The 27,398-nt window shown below is 41.8% G+C and overlaps 1 protein-coding gene and 1 long non-coding RNA gene across 2 annotated transcripts in view; both read left to right on the forward strand.

Moving 5' to 3' along the window:
- tacr1a (tachykinin receptor 1a) overlaps window positions 1-13,917 on the forward strand; it is a 53,591-nt gene extending 39,674 nt beyond the window's left edge. The window contains exons 4-6 of the mRNA XM_082554362.1: window positions 118-314; window positions 2,657-3,046; window positions 11,345-13,917. Coding sequence (XP_082410488.1) covers window positions 118-314; window positions 2,657-3,002 — 543 coding nt within the window. The 3' untranslated portion in view covers window positions 3,003-3,046; window positions 11,345-13,917. The remainder of the gene's footprint in view (window positions 1-117; window positions 315-2,656; window positions 3,047-11,344) is intronic.
- LOC309718802 overlaps window positions 1-27,398 on the forward strand; it is a 120,920-nt gene that overhangs the window by 45,748 nt on the left and 47,774 nt on the right. The window lies entirely within an intron of this gene.

Here is a 27,398-nt window from a genome sequence, read left to right on the forward strand (position 1 = left end):
AGGCTCCTTAAGGATACCAATTTGTAATTGGTCTGACATTAATCTTTGTCTGACTGAGAATCATGTTCACACTGGAGAAATCTACAAAACATAATTGCGTAATCATGTATTCAACAGGTGGTGAAGATGATGATTGTGGTGGTATGTACTTTTGCCATCTGCTGGCTGCCCTACCATGTCTACTTCCTGCTGCACCAGTTCTTCCCCGAAATGTTTGAGGAAACATACATCCAGCAGGTCTACCTTGGTATCATGTGGTTGGCCATGAGCTCTACCATGTACAACCCCATTATCTACTGCTGCTTAAATGACAGGTTAGTTAGCACCTCCAAACCATTATGCACCAACAGGGCATCTTATTAGTTCCACATATCAAATACTGAGGTTTAGAACTGTCTTTATTTTTCCTGTCATAGGCTCAGCTGTGAGACATTCCTCAAAGATTCTGGTTAAGACTGACATGACAGCATCCATCTTTTGCTTCAAACTTGTGGACAGCAACCTCATAATGCAATTTTCTTATTCAAGTACATTAAAGTCATTGATTTGGATTGAGATGTGGCTGACAAGAGTAGCACACAGTGCGTTCTAAACAGCTTTTGTTTTTTCCATTAATGCCTCGTTAGTCTGCTCTAAGCCATTATCTAGCCCAATTGAGATTGAAAACTTAGAGTTTTAAGCATCACAGAAGGATCACAGCTCCAAGGGATGGAGTTAAAACTCCACGTGCAACTTAACCAAAAAGTTTGAGAAAATAAGGGAAAAAACAATAAGCCCCCCATGACAATGTAGGCTTTGGATTTTTGAAAAGCTCAGGCTACATTATTTTTATATCAAAATTACTTAGTATGGGCAATAAACCTCATCAAAAAACATAGCAAATTTTAAACACCAGACACTCCTTTATAATGGTACACACTTAAGCTAATGTGACTGTCAACAATTTTTAAGTTTATAGCAGTTTTTGCTGGTTAACACTGCCTGGTACTCCTGGCTTCTCTCTTGTTATTTTACTTACATTGACATGTTCGAAATAAGCTATCCTATCTTTTCTATCGATCTAAAATATTTGACTTTGCGAATGAATCATCATTCACAAAGACAGTGGAAGATGCTTCTTTAATGAAGCATCTTCCATTGTCCGCCATTGCTGTAACCTGCTAATTGCCTTTGAGCTTTCAGAGAAATGCGATTTCACACTTGAGTATTTTACCTCCCAAGTCCCAAAAATGAAAATGTGTGGGCTGAGGTGAGGTTTATAGGTTTAGTCACTGGTGGTTTTTGTCTCCCTGAGCTCATATGCATAACCAATGTGAGTGTTTTTTTATCAGTCTCTTTCTTATCGCTCGCTCTCAGCGACAGACATGTTGCCTTTCCCTTCATTCTTCTCTCTCTGTCTTGGCTTCACATTTGGTTGTGTTTGTCTACTGAAGATGTTTCATGTCAGGCTTTTCTCATCTAAATCGCAAAATACTTCCATCGTGTCTTCTGTCAGTGTTTTGATTTATTTTTAGTCTTTTTTGTAACACCTGCAAATGTGTTAATGAACAGTAACATTTGGACGTTCACTGCGCATGTGTGTTAAACTGTTACAGTTTTACATCTGCTGTTAGCTTCATGCCCGAAGTGCCATTGACAGATGATCTTTTGTTTGTACACACACATGATGTTCTAGTGTCTTTGGCATACAATTGCACCACAGATATAATGTTAATAACTCAGATTTACAGTTTCCTTTACATTTAAAATATCTAGAGCATATGGGTTTCATGGATGGATGTTATTGTTGTACTGTAGTTTACCAGTAAGAAGATGAGGAAAAAATGAACCAGCTGTGTCCTTTAAACCTGCATTAAATGACTTTTTGTTTACTTGGAGGCTGTACAACAAGCTACACAAATTTCATTATAAAGTTGGAATGAGTAATGTGTCACCGTTCTGTTTACACAACCAGAATCCACAGAGAGCTTCATTAGCTTCTATTTAGAGCTGTTTCTCAGTCCATCTGACCAATTTAGGTCTAATATTCACTCTCTAACCAACTCCTGTGTGGAAATATCTCTTTAGCTGCTAAATGCTTCACTGAGTTTTTACTGGGGCTTCACAGAGAGGTAACGTTGAATAGTTACAACACCAGTTTGACTCTGAGTGTCTCAGTTATAACACCACCCTGCTTACTGTGCTGCCACTGCCTGGCACTGTACTCCTGGCTTCATCCACACACAGGGATCAAACAAAACCAGGCCATTTGCAAACAGTTAGCTGAAGATGAAAAAACTCTGCAGAGCTAAACTGGTGATAGTTTTGTATGTTTGTCATCTTCTTTTGTAACTTTCCCAAGTTGTCACTCCTGGTCAGACATTAAAACAAAATAGCAGATAATAGATTTCAGGGTTTTGATTTGTTATTTTTTTCACATTAACATGTTTTAGATTATTAAACAAATTTTAATATTAGGCAGAGATCACCAGAGTAAAGAATGCAGTTTGTAAATGATGATTTTATTTATGAGGGGATGATAGATGTCAATAAGGGAAAGGGGGCTATCCAGGTTTGAACCCAGGGTTCTCTTGGGGTGAAGCAACAGTGTAAACCTCTGAGTCATCGTGCAGCCAAATCACAGGAGAACAGATTTATTTGTGTATTTCCTCCACAGGTTTCGAGCTGGTTTTAAACAAGCATTCCACTGCTGCCCCTGCGTCCCTCAAGGCTCCTATGAAGGCCTCGAACTCAAGTCCACCCGCTATCTTCAGACCCAGACAAGTGTTTACAAGGCCAGCAGGATGGAGACCACCGTGTCTACTATTCTACAGGTTGGGGACGATGTAGAGCAGCCCAAGGTGAAAGTTATAGGAGGCCCAGGGCCTGGCGGGGCTGTGGTTGAGGCCAGACCACACAGCTCCTCCCTGGACCTCACCTCAAATGGTTCATCATCCTGGAGTGTCTCCAAAACAGTATCAGAGATGTCGAGTTTCTACTCCAGTAGCAACCTGGAGGAATAGACTTCAAGTGCAGGCAGCATTTTGCTGGACAGCAGGAAAAGAATGTAAGTTGAGCGATCACGTTGCTGCTTTTGCCTGCGTGTGTTTATGAAAAGTACAGCAGGAATATGTGAGTTTGTCTGCTGGTGAATGTGAGTTTTTAATGAACACATTTCCATTTCCATTTTGCTGGAATGCAATGCTGGGAAATATTGTCCCTGTTCACAGAACTGTAGTTTCACTTAGTTATCCAATTCAGAGCTAATGGTCAGCTGGCATTCGTAGGATTTGTCAGGTGCCAGAATGGCTCGAGCTTCAACAACAAGAGCACATGTCAGTTTCAAAAAGCTAAACTGAAGCCGACGCTAGCGCCTCCATTGCTCACAGCTTCTGCATGTCACCCCAGTCATCTCAGGTTCACACATGCTCGATCACGCAGGCTGTGTGACTTCTCACAGTCTATTTTAGAGTGAAGCTGTCACACGATGCCAATACACTGCTGTAAAAACGACGGCTTCTCCTTTTAACAGAGGGGTTTTCTCCGAAGAGACAAAGTTTTGAAAAAAGTGAAGGCAACCTGTTTTACACAGGAGTTCTCTAACAGACACTGAAACACAGGCAGATGTGGGATTTTAGTTCAAAGGGTCTCCCACAAGGGGAGATAAAAACTGTAAACAACAAAGGAAAATCTACTCTGAACTTGCCAGCTCTGTCTCACTGAGCAGGACTTCATGAGCAGTTCAACATGCAGAGCAAGCGCCTGTCTGATTGAAGAAGTGCTCAAAAGATCCTCTGCAGGTGTTGCTGAAAAGTTCTGGCAATCAGCATAAACACCAGCAGTGTAGGACTCCCCCGTCATCAGGCTACGCATTGACTTCAGCAGCTGGCAGCACCATTTCTGAAAAACAGAGGCACTTCAGATGCTAAAGAGGCTGCTGTTTCAAGAGAAGGCAAACATTTAGCTAAAAATCCCACATGCCCAATATGAACCCTTAAATGATGTGAGCCCACCATTAAATCTGTTCAACACAATCTGGAAAAGAAATGATCGAGTGTTCTGCAGAACCAGTACATTATTTTAGTCTGTTTAACATGCTCCTCCTCCATCAGATACATAACGATTCATTGGTGAACTGAAAGACAGGCACTGCTTTCAGAGTGTAAAACATTTTTTAAAAAACTTTTTTGTAGCTGGCACCAACATAAAATGATCTTTTCAAGCAATTGTTCACCTTAAAATCAGATTTATTGGGCTTTCAGTTCTGGACATTCCCTGGGGTAATCCAGCAAACCACTTTAGTTTCACTTTGTCTGTTATGGTCTTTTATTTTCTTGTATTTCTATGTTAGCTTTATCGTTTTCTCCCTACACTGTTTTGGGCTGAATCTGGTACATTATATGGGTAGGCTCCATTGTTAAGATGGGCGAAGTGAACTTTAACTTCCTTTGCATGAGGTGTCACTGGACAGTTGTTTCAAATACTGTTTAAGCTGTCAGTCCAAAATGTAATCCAGCTACAACAGGACACAAGTTAGTATCAGGTTTAAAGTTCTTTGCAGACTTTTTGTCCTTGGATGTGCAGCTTGTTACCTGTGGCTCTTTAATGTGCAGTGATGTGCCTTGCTGCTTTTCATAATGTCTGAAACAAAACAAAAACACACACACACTAAACAAAACCCAAAAAGACATAAAAACAAAATTTTCCTTTTCGATAAAGCATATAGTTAGGGCTCGATCAGGTACATTACGTGGGTTTTGCACATTCAATCACCTTCTCCACTCACTATGTGTTTATACATCTCGCTGCATTTAATTATTAGTTATTATTCATCTCTGGCTCTCTTTGTCGTGTCTTCCCCCCTGACCTCTAATAATCGCGACAGACGGCCACTCTTCCAGGAGACAGATTCTGCTAGAGGTTTCTTCCTGTTAAAAGGTTTTTCCTTTTTCCTTCCAAATAATGGGAAGTTGTCAGGGTTTTCTTTTTTTCTTTTCTTTTTTTTTGTATTATTGTAGGGTCATTACCTTATAATAAAAAGCGCCTTGAGGGAACTGTTGTTGTGATGTGTCACTATATAAATAAAATTGAAATGAAAAGCCCACAGGGACAAACTGTCATTACCTCCTACAGTAGTAAACACTCAAATGTCTACAAACAACTGCTGTAATAACAAATTGTAGTGAGGTGCAAACCTATGGTGACACTGTTCTCACAGTAGAAAAACTGTAAATACTTTTAACAACTGTAATGAAATTTTAAGATGTTTTCTTGCTGCTATATCTGTGAAAGAGTTCACACTGCAGGATATTTGTATACAGATATTCTGCAGTGTGCTTAACAGCTAAATTCACAACAATTTACATATTTGCTGGATGCAGAGCGAACACACAGCCTCAGATACGCACATCCACAGCACTGCAGAGCTATCGCTTATCAGACAAGAACACACAAAGCAAGAAAGACTGAATCCATTTGAAGTATTTCAGTGATTTTTTTAAAAACTGAAAGTAAGTAAACCGTTATTGGCATTTTTTTTTTTTACTTGCTTTGCACTGAGAATCAATTCACTGCTATCACATACTGAACACAGTATGCAGCAGCCCTTGGTTAAATATAGTTCCAAGATGGATATTGTTTTCAGTGTGTGCACACAACACGTGCACACATGACAAGAGAGTGATCACCTGCTGACACCCATCAATGATTTTCGTACAGACGCACATACCGCTCATATGCTCCCCCCTGATTGTTGGTCTATTCTCGGCACACAAGGCCTGTTGTTATAAATTCCAGTGTCAGCTGACATGAAAGTGAGAAGCAGTTGTGAAGCAACATAACTACATTAGATTCAATAAATTCTATCGCAATTTCAGTGCATTGTCTTGTTGACAGTGAACCATACAGCATTTAACATGGACACTGTGCACGAATAACAGAAGGTCACATTCAGTGCGGGGAGGGAAAATGAAAGGCAAATACCAGACGTGTCATCACCCGAGTTAACATTCCAATGTTTCACCGTGGCAATGCAGCTAGTAATAAACGCAACATAGCTAGACAGGTGCATCGGTTGAGTGATAAGACCATCAGAATAATAGCTTTGAGATTTCATATACACATACCGGACAGCCATGTTGAGTGACAGTCTAGTAAATCTACTCAAAAGAAAGAAAATTCAAAGAAGGATAGCTTTCCATTAAATTATCGTGCTTGTCCAGCCACTGGTGAGGTACTCACATTCACACCGACACGCCATTTAGAATCACCAGTTACCCTAACAAGGATAAATTTAGACTGTGGTGGTGGTGATGGGGTTCAACACAGGTGCAGGATGTATTATTCTTATTTTATAAAAGTACAATGGCAGGTGCTGTTGTACCATTCAAAGATGGTGCAATAATACAACCGACCGCCAGCACTGACAGCAGATATGTAACCAAGCAACAGAAACCAGGTGTGACCATATTCTGCACTGAATAGGAGGGTTAGGACGGAAGAAACCCAGGCTGCGGCCGCTAGCACTGCTAGGGTTAGCCAAACTAATCTGAGCCTGTGTGTGCTCAAGTCAAGTCAAAGTACATTTCAGTGACATTTGAAACACGATTTCACATTGTTCCTAAAATACAGACAAAATATTTGTTTGGCCAATTATTAACTTCCTAGATTTAAAATGTGCCCAGTTTCCTGTATTTTAGACTAGGCATCATTTCTCTCATTTAAATAACTGTTTATTTAGTTGCTAGGAACATTTCTACTGCTAACTGCTTCATCGTGCTGCCCAAAGATGGATCATCTCTAATACGTGAAAGAATTCATTATAAAACTTATACATTTACATGTCATTGTTACTCACAGCTTGCCATATACAGTGGCTTGCAAAAGTATTCGGCCCCCTCGAACTTTTCCACATTTTGTCACATTACAGCCACAAACATGAATCAATTTTATTGGAATTCCACGTGAAAGACCAATACAAAGTGGGGTACATGTGAGAAGTGGAACGAAAATCATACATGATTCCAAACATTTTTTACAAATAAATAACTGCAAAGTGAGGTGTGCATAATTATTCTGCCCCCTGAGTCTTTGTAGAACCACCTTTTGCTGCAATTACAGCTGCCAGTCTTTTAGGGTATGTCTCTACCAGCTTTGCACATCTAGAGACTGAAATTCTTGCCCATTCTTCTTTGCAAAACAGCTCCAGCTCAGTCAGATTAGATGGACAGCGTTTGTGAACAGCAGTTTTCAGATCTTGCCACAGATTCTCGATTGGATTTAGATCTGGACTTTGACTGGGCCATTCGAACACATGGATATGTTTTGTTTTAAACCGTTCCATTGTTGCCCTGGCTTTATGTTTAGGGTCGTTGTCCTGCTGGAAGTTGAAGCTCCGCCCCAGTCTCAAGTCTTTTGCAGACTCCAAGAGGTTTCCTTCCAAGATTGCCCTGTATTTGGCTCCATCCATCTTCCCATCAACTCTGACCAGCTTCCCTGTCCCTGCTGAAGAGAAGCACCCCCAGAGCATGATGCTGCCACCACCATATTTGACAGTGGGGATGGTGTGTTCAGAGTGATGTGCAGTGTTACTTTTCCACCACACATAGCGTTTTGCATTTTGGCCAAAAAGTTCCATTTTGGTCTCATCTGACCAGAGCACCTTCTTCCACATGTTTGCTGTGTCCCCCACATTGCTTGTGGCAAACTGCAAACAGGACTTGTGGTTTTTTGTTAACAATGGCTTTCTTCTTGCCACTCTTCCATAAAGGCCAACTTTGTGCAGTGCACGACTAATAGTTGTCCTATGGACAGATTCACCATGGGCCTCTTGGCTGCATTTCTGATCAGCGCTCTCCTTGTTCGGCCTGTGAGTTTAGGCGGACGGCCTTGTCTTGGTAGGTTTACAGTTGTGCCATACTCCTTCCATTTCTGAAGGATCGCTTGAACAGTGCTCCGTGGGATGTTCAAGGCTTGGGAAATCTTTTTGTAGCCTAAGCCTGCTTTAAATTTCTCAATAACTTTATCCCTGACCTGTCTGGTGTCTAAATCCAATCGAGAATCTGTGGCAAGATCTGAAAACTGCTGTTCACAAACGCTGTCCATCTAATCTGACTGAGCTGGAGCTGTTTTGCAAAGAAGAATGTGCAAGGATTTCAGTCTCTATATGTGCAAAGCTGGTAGAGACATACCCTAAAAGACTGGCAGCTGTAATTGCAGCAAAAGGTGGTTCTACAAAGTATTGACTTAGGGGGCTGAATAATTACGCACACCTCACTTTGCAGTTATTTATTTGTAGAAAATGTTTGGAATCATGTATGATTTTCGTTCCACTTCTCACGTGTACACCACTTTGTGTTGGTCTTTCACGTGGAATTCCAATAAAATTGATTCATGTTTGTGGCTGTAATGTGACAAAATGTGGAAAAGTTCAAGAGGGCCAAATACTTTATCAAGCCTGTATTTACAGAATCAACACGGAGTGTCTACATCTGATCAGTACAGGCACAGTTATTTCTCACTAAAGAAAATGTCATGTGATAAACTTGCAATGTTTAGACTGAAAGAAATGTAAATCCAAATGATGACACGCTTGTATTATCATAGTCTTTTTCTTACGATATAAAGGGCTTTGAGGTGACTGTTAAAGGGATTTGGCACAATAGAAAAAAAAATTCAATTGAATTTTAAGAAATAATGGCCAATTTTAGTCACCATGCCTAAATATCTGAAATATCTAAATATCTGTCTCAACATTATATCAGTTGACTAATTGGCCTCAGTCTGCCATGTCTGAGTGAAAAAGAACTGGAAATCACTCTGGAAATTGATATAACTACAATTTGCAGCTGCAAGTATTGTGTTTCTCTGTTGAGTCAACTAAAGTAACGAATTCATTTCATTTCAATTCAGTTCAGTTTTATTTATGTAGCAACCTCCGACAGCCATCTGCTGCATCTAGTTGGGGGGAGGAAAGGAAGACAGGACAAAAGAGAATTGGAAAGCTGTGTAAAATGTCAAATATATTCAATAGTTTAAACACTTATTTTACTTGCCTTTATTGCCTGAAAATTTGTTTTGAATTTGATGACGGCAACATATTTTTTTTAAATACAGTTGGGATGATGGCAACAAAAGGTTGAAAAGATAAGCAGTGTGAAAATCAGCTGGAGGAATATTTTGCAACTAATTAGGTTAATTGACAGCAAGTCAGTAACATGACTTCAGAGTTCCTCAGAAGTAAAGATGCACACAGGTTCACCAGTCTGCAAAACAACTGTGAAACAATTTCAGAATAATGTTTGTCAATGTAAAGCTGTGAAGACTTTGATTATCTCATCATCTACAGTACATAATATCATCAACAGAGTCTGAGAATCTGAAGAAATATCTGTGTGCATGGTCAAGGCCAGAAATCAGCGTTATATGATCTCTGGGACTTTTCTTATGCAAAATAGAAGTCAAACATGAACATGATCCCTGCTGTTCTCATAGACAGCAGTCTGTGTCATTTAAATTGGCCAAGCATAAAACTTCAATATATTGAAATGTCTCACATGTAACTGGCTTTCCTTACATTATCAGATACTAGCAGCTGCAAAATAAATTCACCTTGAGAATTAAAGTGTTTCAAGTTTAAAGAATGATGTAGTCCAGCACAAGACATATATACATACAGTGTCTAGTGTGTCTAGTATGTTAAAGAGTGCACTACAGCAGCGGTCCCCAACCCCCCGGGCCACCATCCGGTATTGGTCTGTGAGTCGTTTGGTACCGGGCTGTGAGAGTTGAGGCTCAGGTGTGAAATTTATGGTTTTCAGGGACTTTACCGTTAACTCGGTTTTCCTGAATCTTTTCCCGTGTTGTAGTTGTGTGTCTTATTTGAAAGAAATATTTATGCGTTACCATAGCGACCAGAGAGCATTAAGGGGCAGAGAGGAGGATGTTGCTCTCAGTGTTGTTGGTGCATTTCAGGAGGACGCTGCTAATAAAGTTACACAATTACACAGTGAATTCACATTTATTCTTATATCTGGTTGTATCTTTTCATTTTGTTGTATTTATCCGCGACACCTTAAAGGCCGGTCCGTGAAAATATTGTCTAACATTAAACCGGTATGTGGCGCAAAAAAGGTTGGGGACCGCTGCACTACAGCACTGCTAACATGTAGGCAACATCTGATGACATGAGATTCACAGTGAACAGGGAAATCTTTATTCATTCATCTTCTGCACAGAGGTTCATAACGTCATATTTTCACACTCATCAGCACCAACATCTGAGGTGAACATGTGGAAAATGTAAAGCAAATTTTAAAAAACTTGTGAAATAACCACAAATGCCACATGCTATCATAAAAGTTTAATGAAATATGTGTTTTAGTATTCTGGTAGCAGTGGTGTATTGTCAATCCAAAGAGCATAGTTACATTTTGGGAGAAGAACCTCAAACAGACTTAGCCAGGAGTGAATGAGAGCATGATGGCTGATGTTATTTGATGAAAGTAACCTGATTACCTTATAAACAAGACCTACACCCTTGATGTGTGCTGCCCTGGTTGGATGATTTGGAGTGAGTGAAGTGAGCAGAAAATGTTCCTTAGCTAAAATACTGGAAGCAAATGAGCTCATTCAGTAAGTGATCAAGTCTGCAACTCAGATTCTTACTCTGTTTACAAATGAGGACCATCTCAAGGACATATTACCCATAACCAGCCTGTGCTGTGGGTTTTTTGTTCTGCAATGGGGATCATTCAGTGTTATGAGGAGGGTTTAGTTTATTAGATCCTGCTAAAAACATATTTTTAAAGCCGTTAGAGTGGAATAGATACTCCATCAATATTAATATGTATATCAGTATTTTTGCTAAATATTGGGCATGATAAGACATCACATGTTGGTTTTATGTAGTGGTAGATGCACATAGCCATACCAAGGGGTACTTAGACTGGTTAGCAAAATCCCAGAGACTGCAGGTTTCACCTCTCAGACATGGAGTCTACTTACATCTTTCATATACAGTCTACAGAGGTGCACCACTTGCACAAAGTGGTTACAGCCTGTGGCTACAGTTAGTCTGTCCCTACTGGAGTCTCACTATTGGGAAAATAAACCAATTAGCAACAGTTGCTCATAACCTTTAATACAAACTGACCCCCTGTGACTCGTCTGTGAGCTGCGGGCAGTTCGTTTCAAGAGTGATTTGTGAGGCTATTTTGTTTTATCCGAAGAGGCAAAACAACACAGAGTAAAAGTCCCGAGCAGAGAATGTGTCCTTTATGTGTAACAGAAGTGTGCTTGTTTATTTATTAGTTTAATTTTCCTGCAACCGCCTTGTGATCTTTTAATCTTTTGTCTCCCTTGCAAGGGGACCGAAACGTGAAGAGGTAATCTCCGCATGCTCCTGCTGAAATTTGATTTTCTAACAGAGACGGCCTTCTCCAGAGGAGTTTCAAAGATAAGTTAGATTCAGTTTGTTGGTGCTAGGCGTTTCAGGCTATAATTGCAAGATCCTCACGAGGACAGTGCTGCAAACATTTGGAAGGATTGTCTGAGGTCCATTTGATTTGGCTGTTTACTGAATTACTATCCAATATTTTTTTTCCCTTTTGTTTTTTAGTGCAGAGAACTGTCTCAGTTGTAGGCAGAGGATCCCATTCAGTTGTGCAAACTTGGTTTAACTAACGATGTAAAAATGAAAACTAAATTAAAATCCCAAGTAAGCCTTCCAAACACAATTATGGGGCAAATCACAAATCTAACAGGATGCAAGAAATCCATAGTATCCATTATAATGTGGCATTAGCTGTCTGAGCCAGAGAGGCATGCAGGAGTGAGCACTGGGAGGCTGCACTTCAAAACCCATCTTATCATCTCATCATCATCATCATCATCATCTTTTATTTATTTATATTTCATGTGACTGCGGTGCCCTAATCATAAGCACAGAGCCAGAAATAATCCACAGTGTGTCCTGAATGCAGAGTACGCTCCCTGATCCGCCTCTCACTTGGACAGGTCAAGTGGAGTGGGTGAACGAGAGGCCGGGGCTTTAATGAATGTGTAATCAACTTTGTTCAGCGAGCGCTCCTTAAACGAGCGCGCCGCAGTGTCTCTCTCAACACACACTCAGAGCTCTCACGCGGCCATTGCTGATGAGAGCTGTAGCGATGGAGACAAAAAGATGCCGGCTTGTTGCTGAGGAGAGGCGCCTGGCAGGCTACACGGTAGGGTGAATGTCCTCATCAGCACCATCTCTACCTGTGTTTCTAACCATCCCTCACTCTCCAATCATGCTAATTACAGCTACTATCTAAACACACACACAGACACACATACTTTACAATGCAAATGCTTGTGGGACTCCTCACTTAATGGGGGGAATAAAATAAAAAGAGTGACATGTGTGTATGCTCAAGTGTGTTTGCTCATGAAGGTGGGAGCAGATTAGTGTACTTATCGGTGATCAAGTGGTTTGGGGGGGTTTACATACAAGAAGCCTTACATTTACATATATATATTAATCACAGTGCACTTCATTATGATGAATCTTATCTATAAGAATGTTTGCACAACCAGGGGAAATTAGATCATAGTGGCAGATGTGCCTGAATAAAAGAAGAAATCATCACATCTGGAAGTAAAACTTCAGTGACCGCCTCTGCAGTGTCAGTGTTGAGACGTTTATTGCTGCTTTGAATTTAAGCGTTTTTCTCATATTGTACAAATGCCAACCTCTCCAGTGGTCTCTTTTGTGAATCTCCTTTTCAATGTGACACTTTGAGTACAAGCTGTAAAGAGAACTCACCTTGAACCATGGCATAGTGATGTCTGTGTGTGTGTTGTGTTGTAAAGTCATTTAACACACCACAAAATGTACAGCGGAGCATTACAGCCGCATATGTTGTTGAACTGTGTCCGTGGAGGAGATGTGACTCTGGGGAAAGATGTGCTCTGTGTGTTACAGAACCAGTGCCTGTTACAATATAAATGGTCACATATCTTTCCCGTGGTAAAAAAAAAAGAGAAGCCAGGCTGTGTCTGAGAACTTATATCACCACTTTTGTGTAGCTACCACATTGGTGAAATTTTGTTGATGAAGCCTGCATGAGCCTTGTGCTGCTAAGTGTTCAGAGAGAGACAGACAACCATGCACATCGGATCCACATCTACACCAAATTCAGAGCCTCATTTTAAAAGTTAAAAGTTAAACTGTACATTGTTTTTTACCAGTTTTTCCAGCATTTATTTTTTCTGACAAACAAAAGAGTTTGAGGCTAGCCACGTGTCCCGCACAGCATGGCAAAGAAGGATTAACACATTGTTGATGATGGCCCTTTTCTGATGAGCTGACATGACGAAAAATATAGCATAGCATCATGCTTTAAACTCCTGACTCAGTTTTACTTTGAGGGCAATTACATTCACATCCAATCGACTGAGAACTTTTGGCTTTTAGCTATTTGAATCACCCTCACCCTAAAGGGTACAAAACTACAATGTCTACTGCTACCCAGGGTTTTTCTTTTAGTCTTCAAATTGTCTTAAAGCTGAAGGTCAGCGTTTTAGCATTAAATATAGAGCTAACTGCACAGTGTGTGTGGAAAAAATACCTGATCCGGTATTTTTGGTCATATGTGACTGAAAATTGCACTTTTAACTGAGAAATGCATTTGAAAAGTACAGTAAGTAGTGATATAGCACTTTTCAGACACAGCCACACTGTGTTGGTGTTTCCATCATGGTTTCGCTACTAAAAAAGACAGAAACCAAGTGTTTATCTTTTGTATGTGTTTTCAGTGCGAGTACTGATAAGGTGACTGTGTATCTGTTACTACCTAGTTTTAACTACCTTATGTTTGGTTACATTTAATGTGTAATGTGCAGTAGATGTTTTAAATCTGTGCTTTTGCCTAAATTTCGGTGTAAATTTTGATGTAAAGGGATAATTAAAGAATAATTTACAAGTCATCGGGAATTTGTGCTTATTTCAAGCAGAACAATGTGTAACTATATGTGTGTGTGTGTGTGTGTGTGTGTGTGTGTGTGTGTGTGTGTGTGTGTGTGTGTGTGTCTCTTGACCTGCACTATGACAGCTTACAGATAAGACAGAGAGAGGAGGACAAAGAAGAAGAATGAGAAGCAGCAGAAACAGCAGGCTCAGTGTGCTGTTGATGTCAGATAAAAACATGTCAGGTGCTGCACTGGATCTTTAGCAAGAGCACACTGCAGCTGAACTTTTGACCAGTAGCACTACCAATGCTAATAATAACAGCATCAAGAGATTCCCTGTCATGCATGTGAGGCTGCAACATTAAATCTTATTACATAGTACGTAAGAAACCAATCCAGGGGGATTTCCATAGGTTTTATGGCTTTCCCTACTGATAAAGACCTTTCCTCCAGGCCTTCATATTAATTGGAGATTATGTATCGGAATTTGGGAGCGGGACCACGCCTCCAAACACGCTCATTCCGGTCGTCATCTATATAGGTCCCCCAGTTCTGCAAGCTGTTCATTCTCGTTTACGTGCCCCTCCCTCCCTCCTTCTTCTTAATTCTTTAACGTCTTCATTTCTATTTAGTGCATGGGGATCTGCCAGGCCCGGGAGCCGTCTCCAGTCCCCTTCCAGGCCTTCCCCAAACCGCAGCTCAATTCATGTCAAAGCATTCACTTTTACCTACTAAAATGCTGTCAAACCTAAAATGAGGACGTGGGCCCAGCTAGTGAGTACAAGTATTAGATAAATGACAGAAATTTTATTCTTTTTTTAAAATTTACATTACAATTTTTTTTTTAAAAAGAAATGGGACATTTTCTGTGAATTAACAAGAACCTAGACAATGATGTGGAAGTTTACGAACTTCCACATCAAACTTCCTGTGAAGTTTACGAACTCAGCCACTCATTTCACACTAGATCAAATAAAAAAATATTTCTATTTTGTAAATCTTGGCTTGTTATGTTTCAAAGTGGAGGTTTATCCAAGGTTTGCTCATTGGTTATTGACACAGGCAAGTCTCTAGCCAGCAAGTAAGCAAGCAGCTTCACAGTCAGATCCACCCTTTCCATCCCGTGGTATCATATCCAATTTTTTAAACCAACATAGTAACATTGAATCTACTAATCAGGTCTTCATGATAGTTACGTCCACCTCTACTGTTCATGGGATTATTTATAAATTAACTCAGGGTATAAGACTATATAGATCTAGACGCAGACAGCAACCTCAGTTCAAATTTTGTATGTATAAGAGCTGTTTGCAGAGTTACAGAAACTATCACTCTGAAGGGAATTGGGAGAGAGAGTGAGAGAGCAAGAGTGAGACAGAGTAAGTGAGAGAGAAAAGGATGCTGAGGACACAGTAAAAAATTCTGTACTTATTTTATTGTTGAATACCAGGTTGCTCAGTATACAACCTCTACTGATGATCTGCTAGTTCTGGGATCTGTGTGAATAGTGATTGTTTTCCTTGGAGAAATAAAATAGTAAGAAGCACTGTTTCCACTAGCTGCTACCATCTTCTCCTATCTCTGCTCCTCTTCACCACTACACTTACTGGATTGCTATTTTTCCCCTCAGCAGCTACTTAAGGACAAGACAGCTGTTTTCACCCAATCACTATCTTGTGATGAATAGTTTTCTTTCCCACACCAAGCACTTGGACGAATGTCCACTCTCACCCTCTAGACTTGCTCACATTACCCGTAATGATCAGGACTGAATTACGCATCAGTTTCTCTCAGCATCTCAACTCCTCTTTAAAGGCATGTGCTCGCTTTCAGGCACACATGCACTCTTGGAAAGCTTTCTTGCAGAGTGAGATCAAGTCGATGAATTTATGCATTTTGTGGCTTCTCTGCATTCTGCCAAGACTTCACTGAAGGACCCAAATGCAGGATACTGTCACAAGTTAACCAGTTAATGACTTTGATTAGTGTTTTTATGCAAATCCCTAAAGTTCACAGGCAGCAACAGTCTTCAGGTAAGTGTCTTTAGGTAGGTTACTAAACAGGAATCAGAGCTATTTCTCTTTTTGTCAAGAGCTGATTAATGTGGGAGCAAAGTTCAAATGAGCTTCCTTAGGTAAGTAATCTATCAGGGCAGAGCTCCAATGCTGAGAGTTTTAGGGCAGGTGAGTAGTGATGACAGATGGGGTGAGAAAGGTACTCTTCAGGCTTTCCTGCAGGATTCCTACAAGTATGGAGGAGATAGACAGGCTATTGCATAGTTGCCAATACTTAAGCAAGCAGGTAGAAAAAGTAAAGCAGAGTCACAAGCATTCAGAGCTATGCTCAGATGTGTTTTTTCTACATGTGTATATTGCATCACAGCTTTGCTTTGCTCACAACAATACATATAGTTTACATAGTTGTATACTTCATATTTCAAGTTTAAGCATGAAAATGGGATTTGCAACATCCCTAATGGTCATATAACCTTCTGAATTATTACATGGTAACTTGTTGAGATTAGTTTGTATGAAATACTATACATAGCAAAGCCTATACCCACTGAGTTTTGAGCATTTCAGATATGTAATGTCTCCTGTGAAAGCCTGCAGCTCTTTAGGCAACAGTGATGGATGCTTATTGCAGGTTTTTTATGGATTGAAGTGATGGTCACACACAGATACAGAAATAGTCTTCTCCGACAAGAGCATGTAATTAGTCTGTTTGCTAATGATGTGTTGATAGCCCTCAAAAACCCCACAAACTCTTTTATGCAGCTTACAGAAATGTTAGGAAAATTGGTACGCTTTCTGGCTACAAAGTAAATGTCATGGTCCCTGTGCCCCGCTGGTCAATCCTCTATTGGGCAATATGTTTGTGGTTTGTTTGCTCTCTCGCCCTCTCTCTCTCACTCTCTCTCTCTCTCTCGCCACGGCGATGCTCACTGCGGGCTCCCGCTGCTGGCCCACACACCTGCTCATCACCACACCGGCCGCTGATCCCAGCTGATTACTGCACTACTTAGATGGCGAGTCTGCACTAGTCTTCGCTGGATCGTTGAGCTATCAGTGTCAGTTAGACTTGTGTTTCGGCTAACCTTCACCTTGAGAATTTCTTATTATTATCCTGCTAACCCGACGTTTTTTGTGTAGATCGTTTTTGGAACCCGATGCGGAGAGGGGTGATTGAAGGGGGAACTTTTTGTACAGAAAGTGTGGAACACCCTTCTCCCAACCCTGTTTCCCACGGACCCTGGCGACTCGGACCCGTTTCCCCTGCACGTTGTATATAGCCACTTGGTGTATGTGTTCACTGTAAATAAATGCACTGTCCTTCGCTTAAAGGAAAACCCTGGCCTGCGCCTGAGTCTCTTTCGGAACCCCTAACAGTAAATATACTTAAAACTCAAGTTCTAATGTTTAATTGTATACCAACTCAAAATCTTAAGGAATGGGAAATAAAGTGGGAGGCAAAAACCCTTAAATATTTAGGTATAAATATAACCAAAAACTATGCCAAACTATATCAAAGTAACTATGGACATATAAATAACAGGATAAGGCAGGATATGGAAAGATGGAATACATATCCGTTAGGATTTAGTGACAGGATAAATGTGATAAAGATGAATATCTTACCACGATTGCTATATTTATTCCTCTCTCTTCCGATAAGCATACCTCAAACCCAATTCTCAGAATGGGATAAGTATATACCTAGATTTGTCTGGGAAGGCAAGCGGCCAAGGGTACGATACACTACTGTAACACACCCCAAGCAAGAGGGCGGCTGACAGATTATGTCTGGTTCTGAAAAAAACAGATAAATCATGAGATGGACGACAGGTAGTGTGTTTCCTCTCTCGCTTCTGCCAGATCTTTATTTAAACACATTCATGTGTTCACAACAGGTTGCAAAAACTTCTTAACATCTCTGTCTCACATTCCCAAAGCCCAAAATCAGAATAAACTAAAATAGTATAGTAAAAGTATAAACAAAAATCTAAACAGTCATCTCTGTTGTTTGTTACTAAGAGCTATAAATCACACTTTTTTCACACATAGTTTGATAAAGCAAACATTCCAGTATTGTACCATATACTAATGGAGTACCTGTATAGTGGAAATCTCCACATCAACATTGCAGAGCGATCAGAATTATTATAGGTTATTACACTAACTTTAGACAATAACAGTGACAACACATCAAACTGTCTCTGCGAACACATTAACTCAAGTATACAGGAGCCGTGGTGTACTTTTGTTACAACAGGGTGCCTTAAGTTTAGAAAACAACAAAGCTAACAGCTACTCCAGGATGTGGCGAGCTAAGCTAGCTCCTACTCTCGATCGTAACACATTTCAATGAGCAAAACAGACGAATACAGATCCCAGCAAAACAAACTGCTGGTCAGGTTTTACCCTTATTTGGCATGTAAATTATGCGGACCACATGTGTGGCCTTATTACTTACTAACCTGAAAAAAACAGATAAATCATGAGATGGACGACAGGTAGTGTGTTTCCTCTCTCGCTTCTGCCAGATCTGAAGACGAGCAGTAGCGTCACACTAAACCATCTCACTAGGGCGGAAGTGCCCCCTTGTGGCGTAACTAGGGATCACACCACATGTTGGATCTCCAACAAAAATCACAAGCTTAAGGCCCTTCCTTAACAAAACTACACCTAAAAGCTTATACGATATACAAAAATTAAATCACATGATGTGACCACACATTACAGTGTGTCACACGCTCCCCGACAAAATAAGAATGGCTCCTGGCATTCAAACCTCAATTTTTCTCAAAAACATTGACACATACACTTATTCAATATAACAAAGGTGTGTATATGTAAGGTGTGTAAGCATATGGAAGGTGAGGTGTAAAGCCTGTGGGTGTTGGAATATGATAAGGAACTGTCCATGGTGGCATGTAGGGTGAGGAGAGCGTTGCAACTGTAGGATGAGGCTGGTACGATGGTTCACCCAGTGTTTGGTATGTCAGCATCTGCCTTGGTTTCCTCTCCCTAGTCGACCTTCTCATGTCGCTAGTAGAACATCGTGGAGGGGTGCGTGCAGACAGTTCATCCTCATTTGGAATTGACAGTTCATCATCTGCGTTTTCTGATGGGACTGGGTCATGTAGTGAAAGCACCTCTGGAAAGTTGTCTCCTAGATTGACTTGATCTTGGCTGACTGGCCGGCCAATACAGCTTTCTTCCCTGACAGGTACCTTCGCATGACTGTTTTCTTCACCGGAGGCTGGGTCGGGCTGTTCTGCAGTAGATATCCTATGGTAAGTCTTTCCTCTGATGGGCTCTCTTTCTTTTACAGGGAGCCTCAACCAGAGTTTTCCAGTACTCTCTTCAGAGTCTGAGTCACTTGTTTCAGTCTGTTGCCTTCTCCTGCCTCTGTCCCCTGGCAGGTTGTTTGATTTTGTTTGTCTTTTTGGTGTAGGTTCAGGAATGTGCTGTGGAGCCTCAACTGGCAAGTCATTCACAAGTAGTAACAAGTTACGGTGAAGCACTCTAGTCTTATCCTTATCTCCTGCTTCTCGGTAGACAACATACACGGGGTTGTCGCCTACTTGTGCTTTGACTACGTAGATACTCTTTTCCCAGTATGACTTGAGTTTTCCAGGCCCACCTCTTTCACCAAGATTTCTAACGAGGACCCTGTCCCCAGGATGCAAGACGACACCCCTGAGTTTTTTGTCATAGTAGGATTTGCCTCGTGCGCTGGACAGTTTACTATTGTCACTGGCTATCTTGTACACCTCAGTCATCTTTTCTGCCCACTTCTCAGCATAATGTTTGTGAGACACAGTTTTTTTCTCCCCAACCAGGCCAAACAACAAGTCTATTGGGAGACGGGGGTGATGCCCATACAACAGAAAGTAAGGGGAATACCCTGTTGACTCATGCCGCGTACAATTGTAAGCGTGCACTGTTTGCTGAAGGTGATCTTTCCAGCATTGCTTTTCTTTGTCGCCGAGTGTCCTAAGCATCTGCAAGAGAGTCCGATTAAATCTCTCGGCGGGATTACATTGGGGGTGATACGGTGTGGTCCTTGAGTGTCCAATTCCAGCTTTATCTCTTAAAGTCCTAAAGAGCTCGTTTTCAAACTCACGACCCTGATCGTGATGCAGCCTGCCGGGATATCCAAAACGCTGGATGAAATCACCAAAGATGCGCTCAGCTGCTGTCTTGCCTGACTTATTTTTGGTCGGGTATGCTTGAGCAAACCTTGTAAAATGATCTACTACGACCAGGATATATTCATATCCACCTCGGCTGGGCTCTAGGTGCAGGTAATCTATGCATACAAGATCCAAAGGTGAATTTGAAGTGATTGTGCCCATTGGGGCACGGACATGTCCAACCGGTTTTTTTTGTTTTATGCAGGGACACTTCCTTGTGACATAGTTTTCAACTTCCTGTTTCATAAATGGCCAGTAGAACCTCTCTCTAGCTAGGGCCAGTACTCGGTCAGTACCAATGTGTCCCATGTCGTCATGGAGGTATTTTAGTACCTTGGCCTTGTAAACTGCTGGGAGAACAAGTTGCTGTCTTTCAGTAGTACGTCGATACAAAAGTCCATTGTCAAGGCACAGTTTGCTCCATTCATGAAGCAATCTCCTTGCAGCTTTACCTACTGTTTGTCGTATCTCGTTTGTCATTACAGCATTTGTCTCTTTTAGCCGAATGATTTCTCCCACTGCTGGGTCTTCCCTTTGAGCCTTCACCAACTCCTCACTGCTTATGGTTGGAAGTGAAGTTGGGGGGTCTTGGTTTGTGTTAGCAGTAAGAGCCAGGATGGCGACCCAAGCTACATCGTGTTCCTGGGCTGCTTTGGCCCCACCCCATGTGGTTTGCACAACTTCATGAGAGAGCCCCTCAGTACATGCTGTCACGTACTTCTCAATGTCAAGGGGCATGCGGGACAACGTGTCAGCATCTATATTTACCTTTCCTGGTCTGTATTTTATCTCAAACCGGAAATCTGACAACTCCCCAACCCAGCGATGCCCAACAGCATTAAGCTTAGCAGTGCTCATTATGTAAGTCAGAGGGTTGTTGTCAGTATAGATGGTGAAGTGTGGGGCATAATAGAGGTAGTCTCTAAACTTTTCACACACCGCCCATTTAAGCGCCAGAAATTCTAATTTCCCACTGTGCAGGCAATAGTTTTTCTCGGCTGGAGACAGCGTTCTGGAGCCATACCCAATAACCCTTAGCTTACCATCTTGCTGCTGATAGAGTACAGCGCCAAGGCCTTGCTCTGAGGCATCTGTGTGTAGCAAGAAAGGTAAGTGGAAGTCTGGGTAGGCCAGGACTGGAGGGTGGGTGAGCATGTCGATGAGTCGCTCCAGTGCCCCCTGGTGTTCACCAGTCCACACCACAGGAGTATTGGAGGACAGCTGACTGCCTTTGGATTTCCTCTGGTGAGGTGGTGCTCGTGAAATGTCAGACTTGGCTTGGAGAAGCTCATACACAGGCTTTGCGATACGTGAGAAGTCCTGAATATAGCTACGGTAATAGCTGAGGAAGCCCAGGAGCCGCCTCACATCGCCAACAGTCTGCGGTGTTTTGGCCCTGAGTGACTGCACAGCCTCTAGATCCTTTGGGTCAATTTGCACACCCTCTGCTGATACGAGGCGACCCAAATATCTTACTTGTCTGCGAAAGAGTTCGTACTTTTCAGGCCTTAGCTTCACACCGTGATGCTGAAGTGCTTTCAAAACTTTGCGGACGCCCTCAACATGCTCCTCAAAGGTTTTGGCATAGCAGAGGATGTCATCTAGGTAGAGAATGCAACATTCATCCCTAAATGCATCCAGCATCTCCTCCATACTCCTCTGAAAGGCTGCAGGCGCATTGGAGAGGCCGAAGGGTATTCTGACCCACTCATACAACCCCCAGGGAGTTACAAAGGCTGTGAGATGCCTTGAGCCCTCTGCCATAAATCCCTGGTGGTATGCCTTTCCTTGGTCAAGAATACTGAACCAGCAATGGCCCCCCAGCGTATCGATCAGATCTTGGATACGGGGCAGTGGGTGCCTATCAGGTATGGTTTTCTGGTTTAGTAACCGGTAGTCGATGCACAGGCGTAATGTGCCATCCTTTTTGCGGACACATACAACAGGGGCAGCATAAGGAGATTTTGATTTGATTATCCAGCCCTTTGCTAAAAGGTCCTGGATGTACTCCTTTACTTCATTGAATAATGGCTTTGGAACTGAGCTGTAGGCTTTTTGCACAGGGATGTCATCTTTAAGATTTAGTGACAGCTCTAGACTTGTAATACAGCCTATATCATTAGCATCCTTTGCAAAAGTAGCTGACTCCTCAAACAGCATTTTCCTTACAACTCCCTGCTGCTCCTCTGTGAGGTGATGTACATCAACGGGTGGATGCCACAATAGAGTGGAACAACTTGGAGTAGGTGGTGCAGTGGTAGGACTCTGGATCTCCAGGTCTCTGTTTGGGAGTGAGTCAGTCTCAACAATTTTCTTGATAGGCTGGATACTGCCAATCAAAGCTTTTCGGGGTAGAATAATGTCATGTTTTGTCTGGTTTCCTAAAGGCAAATTTACATGCGGAGTTCTGCCCATCTGAACTTCTAAGAGGCCCTCACCCACATCTAGCTGTTGTAACTGTGGGCAATTTTCCTCAGGTTCGAACAGCACTAGAGGGTCGCCAGAGTCAAACTGTGGTGGTACTTTACATTTTACCCAGGTTACGCTACCAGCTGGGATGACTTTGTCTTTCGGACCTGTTCTCAGGCGCCCCTGAGCAGAAACAGGTTTTTTTGTCTGCACAAAATGGACAATGGTCTTTGCTGTGTCATCAGGGATGGACATTGCCCCACCTAGGAGGCGACTTAAAGTGGAAGCTAGCCTTTCTGGTTTTCCCTGAATCACTACTTCAACCACATTGAATCCCAAAAGTGGCATTTCTAAAGGCAACGAGCTCACCAGGAAGGGTACACTGACTGATAAATCTGGGTCCTCATTTCCTGGTAAGTTCAGGGTTATGATCACCCAGCCATCAAAGGGGATTAGCCCTCCATTCACTGCATACACTTCCAGTGTCTTTTTATCCTCCATGAGTTCAATTAACTAAGTCAGGGGACGAACGTCAAGATCAGGTAAGTACTTGTCTCTCCAATGGCGGTCTATTATGCTGACTTGGGCCCCAGTGTCCAAGAGAGCATTGACTGCGAGGCCATTGAGAATACACTTAGTCAAAGCTTTCCTACCTATTAATTTGGCAACAGGTTCATTGGTAGGCGTCGTGTCTTTTAGGGGGTCAGCAGCAGTTCTCTCACGGCTATGCTTTTTGTTAACAGCAGCTGTTTCAATAGTTGTTTTGAACCTGCTGTTCCCCGTCACATTGTGGGTGGTGTCTGTTTCAGCTCCTCTGTCTGTGAATTGGGACTTGGGAAGAACTCCGGTTACTGTTTGTCCCCCCACAGCAACCGGTTCACGTTTCCCTGCTGCTTAGGGTTTTTTAGGCAACCCACAGCTCTGTGTCCCTGTTCGCCACAAGAGAAGCAGTGTTTACAATCTTGTAACCCCTCCTGCACACATTTTGGACAACCATAACGGCTTCCTCTTCTGGTTGGTTGTGGCTTGGGGGGTAGACAGCTGTATGACTGGCTTCTCTCCACTTTCTCTGCTAGGGTGTCTACTAGTTTGGTGAGCACATCTATTTTCTCTGCAAGCTTCTGTACTTCATCTGATTTAGCTCTATGCTCTGTCATGTCTTTCTTTGTATTTGCCTGCTTAACCTGTTCTCCCTCAACCTGTAGACTATGTGCAGCAGCTTGTCTTGAGCGTTGTGTTGACCCCAAACGCCTTTGTCGTTCACTTTCATCACTTGTTACCCTCATGACATGCTTTAGGATTGTCTCATCTGTAACTGTGTTGTCTGAAAGTAAAGGTTTAAGCTCCCTGCGAATATCATTGTACTTGTGTCCTATTCCCTGATACACTGTGTGTAGGAAGACATCTTGTACTGTGTCTGGGCTATACCTGATATCAGTCCCTGGCTGTTTTGACCCAAACAATATTCTTTGCTTCAGTCCAATAACACGGTAGAGGAACTGCTGAGGGGTTTCATGCTCATTTTGTTTGGCACACATTAGTTCTTGGAATAGTTCTGTGCTATTCCTCTCACCTAAGTGCGACTGGAGGAACCCCTTGAGCTCAGCCACAGTCATGTCTTCTTTATTGACCAGCATGTCCTTGAAATCTCCTGGCTTTATTATCCTTAGCACACCTCTCACGATCTCAGACTCAGTGAAATTGTCCTTTATCCCCTCCTCTATCTGTCTGCAAACACTGTTAAAGCTGATATCAGATGAGTGATCTCCAATTTGGCCTCCTTGAACTTTGAATTCACGGCGATGAATGTAGGACAGATCCTTCAATGATACTACTTGTTCGGGTCCTCTGTGTCTGGAAACGTCCATCTGTGTCTCAGAGTGATGTGGGACTGAGAGTGTAGGTTGTGCTGTAGCTTGAGGTGTGGGAATGTGCATCAGCCTACCAAGCTTTTGGCTCAAATCCTCATAGTCTAACAGCATCTTTTGGACATTCTCTGGTAAAACGTCACAACTGAGTTCATTAGTTGTCTCAGTGATTAGCTTGGCGTTTGCTGTTACAGGAGTGGTTACATTTGTTACATCAGAAAATAGTACATCAGTGTTAGCTGGTTGGGCTGATGCAGTAGGTGGGACAGTGATAAGTGGGGACATTGGCTTTGTATTTACACTTGACCCAGCAGGTAAGATTACACTACTTTGAGACTGAACAACCTCATCGACAACATCTTTTAGGGCTAGCAGTTCTCCCATGCCCCTATCCTCAGCATCTAACAAGTTCTTACTGTACATAAAGGCGTGGATGTACTCGAAACATCCCTCTGCGTCTCCGCTGGAAAGCTCTGCAGCATCTTTGCCTGGAACAGGGCTGACTGTAGAAGTAATCTGGAAAAGTTCGTTGGATGACAGCGACAGTAGGCTTTTCCTGATGTCCCATACCAGGCTTTTCCTCTCCTGGTCTGCCATGACGACGTCTTCCCCAGTCTCTCGTAGTAGGTTGCTTTTGGGTCCAGCCCTCTTCCTCACTTGGTCTCAGCTTGTCTCACACAGACAGCTCACTTTGGGGCAGCCGGCATCACGCTGTCAGCTTTACCAGCACGAGGTGTTGTAGGTTGTGGGATTAGCTCATGGCAATGTGGAGAGCCAATCCCGGACGAGCCCCCAAGAATCTGTAACACACCCCAAGCAAGAGGGCGGCTGACAGATTATGTCTGGTTCTGAAAAAAACAGATAAATCATGAGATGGACGACAGGTAGTGTGTTTCCTCTCTCGCTTCTGCCAGATCTTTATTTAAACACATTCATGTGTTCACAACAGGTTGCAAAAACTTCTTAACATCTCTGTCTCACATTCCCAAAGCCCAAAATCAGAATAAACTAAAATAGTATAGTAAAAGTATAAACAAAAATCTAAACAGTCATCTCTGTTGTTTGTTACTAAGAGCTATAAATCACACTTTTTTCACACATAGTTTGATAAAGCAAACATTCCAGTACTGTACCATATACTAATGGAGTACCTGTATAGTGGAAATCTCCACATCAACATTGCAGAGCGATCAGAATTATTATAGGTTATTACACTAACTTTAGACAATAACAGTGACAACACATCAAACTGTCTCTGCGAACACATTAACTCAAGTATACAGGAGCCGTGGTGTACTTTTGTTACAACAGGGTGCCTTAAGTTTAGAAAACAACAAAGCTAACAGCTACTCCAGGATGTGGCGAGCTAAGCTAGCTCCTACTCTCGATCGTAACACATTTCAATGAGCAAAACAGACGAATACAGATCCCAGCAAAACAAACTGCTGGTCAGGTTTTACCCTTATTTGGCATGTAAATTATGCGGACCACATGTGTGGCCTTATTACTTACTAACCTGAAAAAAACAGATAAATCATGAGATGGACGACAGGTAGTGTGTTTCCTCTCTCGCTTCTGCCAGATCTGAAGACGAGCAGTAGAGTCACACTAAACCATCTCACTAGGGCGGAAGTGCCCCCTTGTGGCGTAACTAAGGATCACACCACATGTTGGATCTCCAACAAAAATCACAAGCTTAAGGCCCTTCCTTAACAAAACTACACCTAAAAGCTTATACGATATACAAAAATTAAATCACATGATGTGAAAAACTACAAGGCTGAGCACCCATTCATATTCAGTGCAGATCCAAATAATATCTCTCTAAAAATAACTAAAAAGAAACGGCACATTTACCACTGCAGAAAATCCACTCTCTGTGTGTCTGACAGGTTTCTCTTATTTTTATTCTTTTCGCTCTGTGTTCTGTGCCCCATGTCTCTTTCTCTTTGTCTAAGTTGTGGTTTCCCTTGTTCCTTGTCTGCCTGCTTCTCTGCTAGCCTCCCTCCCTGACAGTTCGCCATCCATGTACACTCTCTTCATCCCCACTCTGCACGGTTTTGCGAGCCACCAGCTTCCTTCAACCTTTGGCCCTCACCTGCCATATCATCTCAAATGTACTTCCTAAGAAAAAGCAATAAAAAATATATTTTGCCTTTTAGCTCTAAGTCCGTGCCTTTCATTTCAGTTTTGACTGTTGATTTTAACTGAATGTCCTCATTTTTACCCTGCAAGACTACAAAGAACATATTGATCCATTATCAGTCTGTCATTAAATGAAGAAGTGTATAATTTGTGAAATCTTTAGAAAAATTCAATCCTCTGTGAAGTTTGATACCAAATGAGGCTTCTTGGAGTAACAGATGGTCTCAGATACAACACAAAATCCACTCTCAATCTCTATTTAAATATATATGTGTTAGATTTCAGAGGTTAAAGCCTTCTAAGTGTGTGAAAAACTACAAAGTAACAGGTGTAAGATAATAATGTAGCTATTGGGGGAAAAAGAAACTTTGGACACTGTAAGCATGTGACTTCCTGAGGTCTGCTTTGACTAGACAGGGCTAGGCCAGCTCGTACTCTTTTGAATTTATGCTAAACTAGGCTTATTAGCCATAATTGTAGTGTCAGGATAGTGAAGTATTTTCATGTAACTCTCATCATGAAAATAAAAGAACTCACAGTTTCAATTAAACTCCGGGCTTTTGGTGAGAGTTCTGTCTGCTAATTGTAGCATACCTGCTGACAATCTGTTTTTATATAAAACAAAACAAATTAAATACCTCATTATTTAAAAAAAACTATATACATTATATTGTTTTTGATAAAAGCTGGTGAAGGATTAGAGCAACCAGCAGCTCTTCCCTTGATATGATTATACATTCATAAAAGTGCAACAAGTGAAGTCAAGCCAATTACATTAATCAAAAGCTTTCAGTGACTTCATGGAAATGCATCAGGCCTGCTAATGGTTTCCACTGTGACAGAACTTA

The sequence above is a fragment of the Aulonocara stuartgranti genome, assembly GCF_965226115.1.
Source record: "Aulonocara stuartgranti genome assembly, chromosome: 12".
NCBI lineage: Eukaryota > Metazoa > Chordata > Actinopteri > Cichliformes > Cichlidae > Aulonocara > Aulonocara stuartgranti.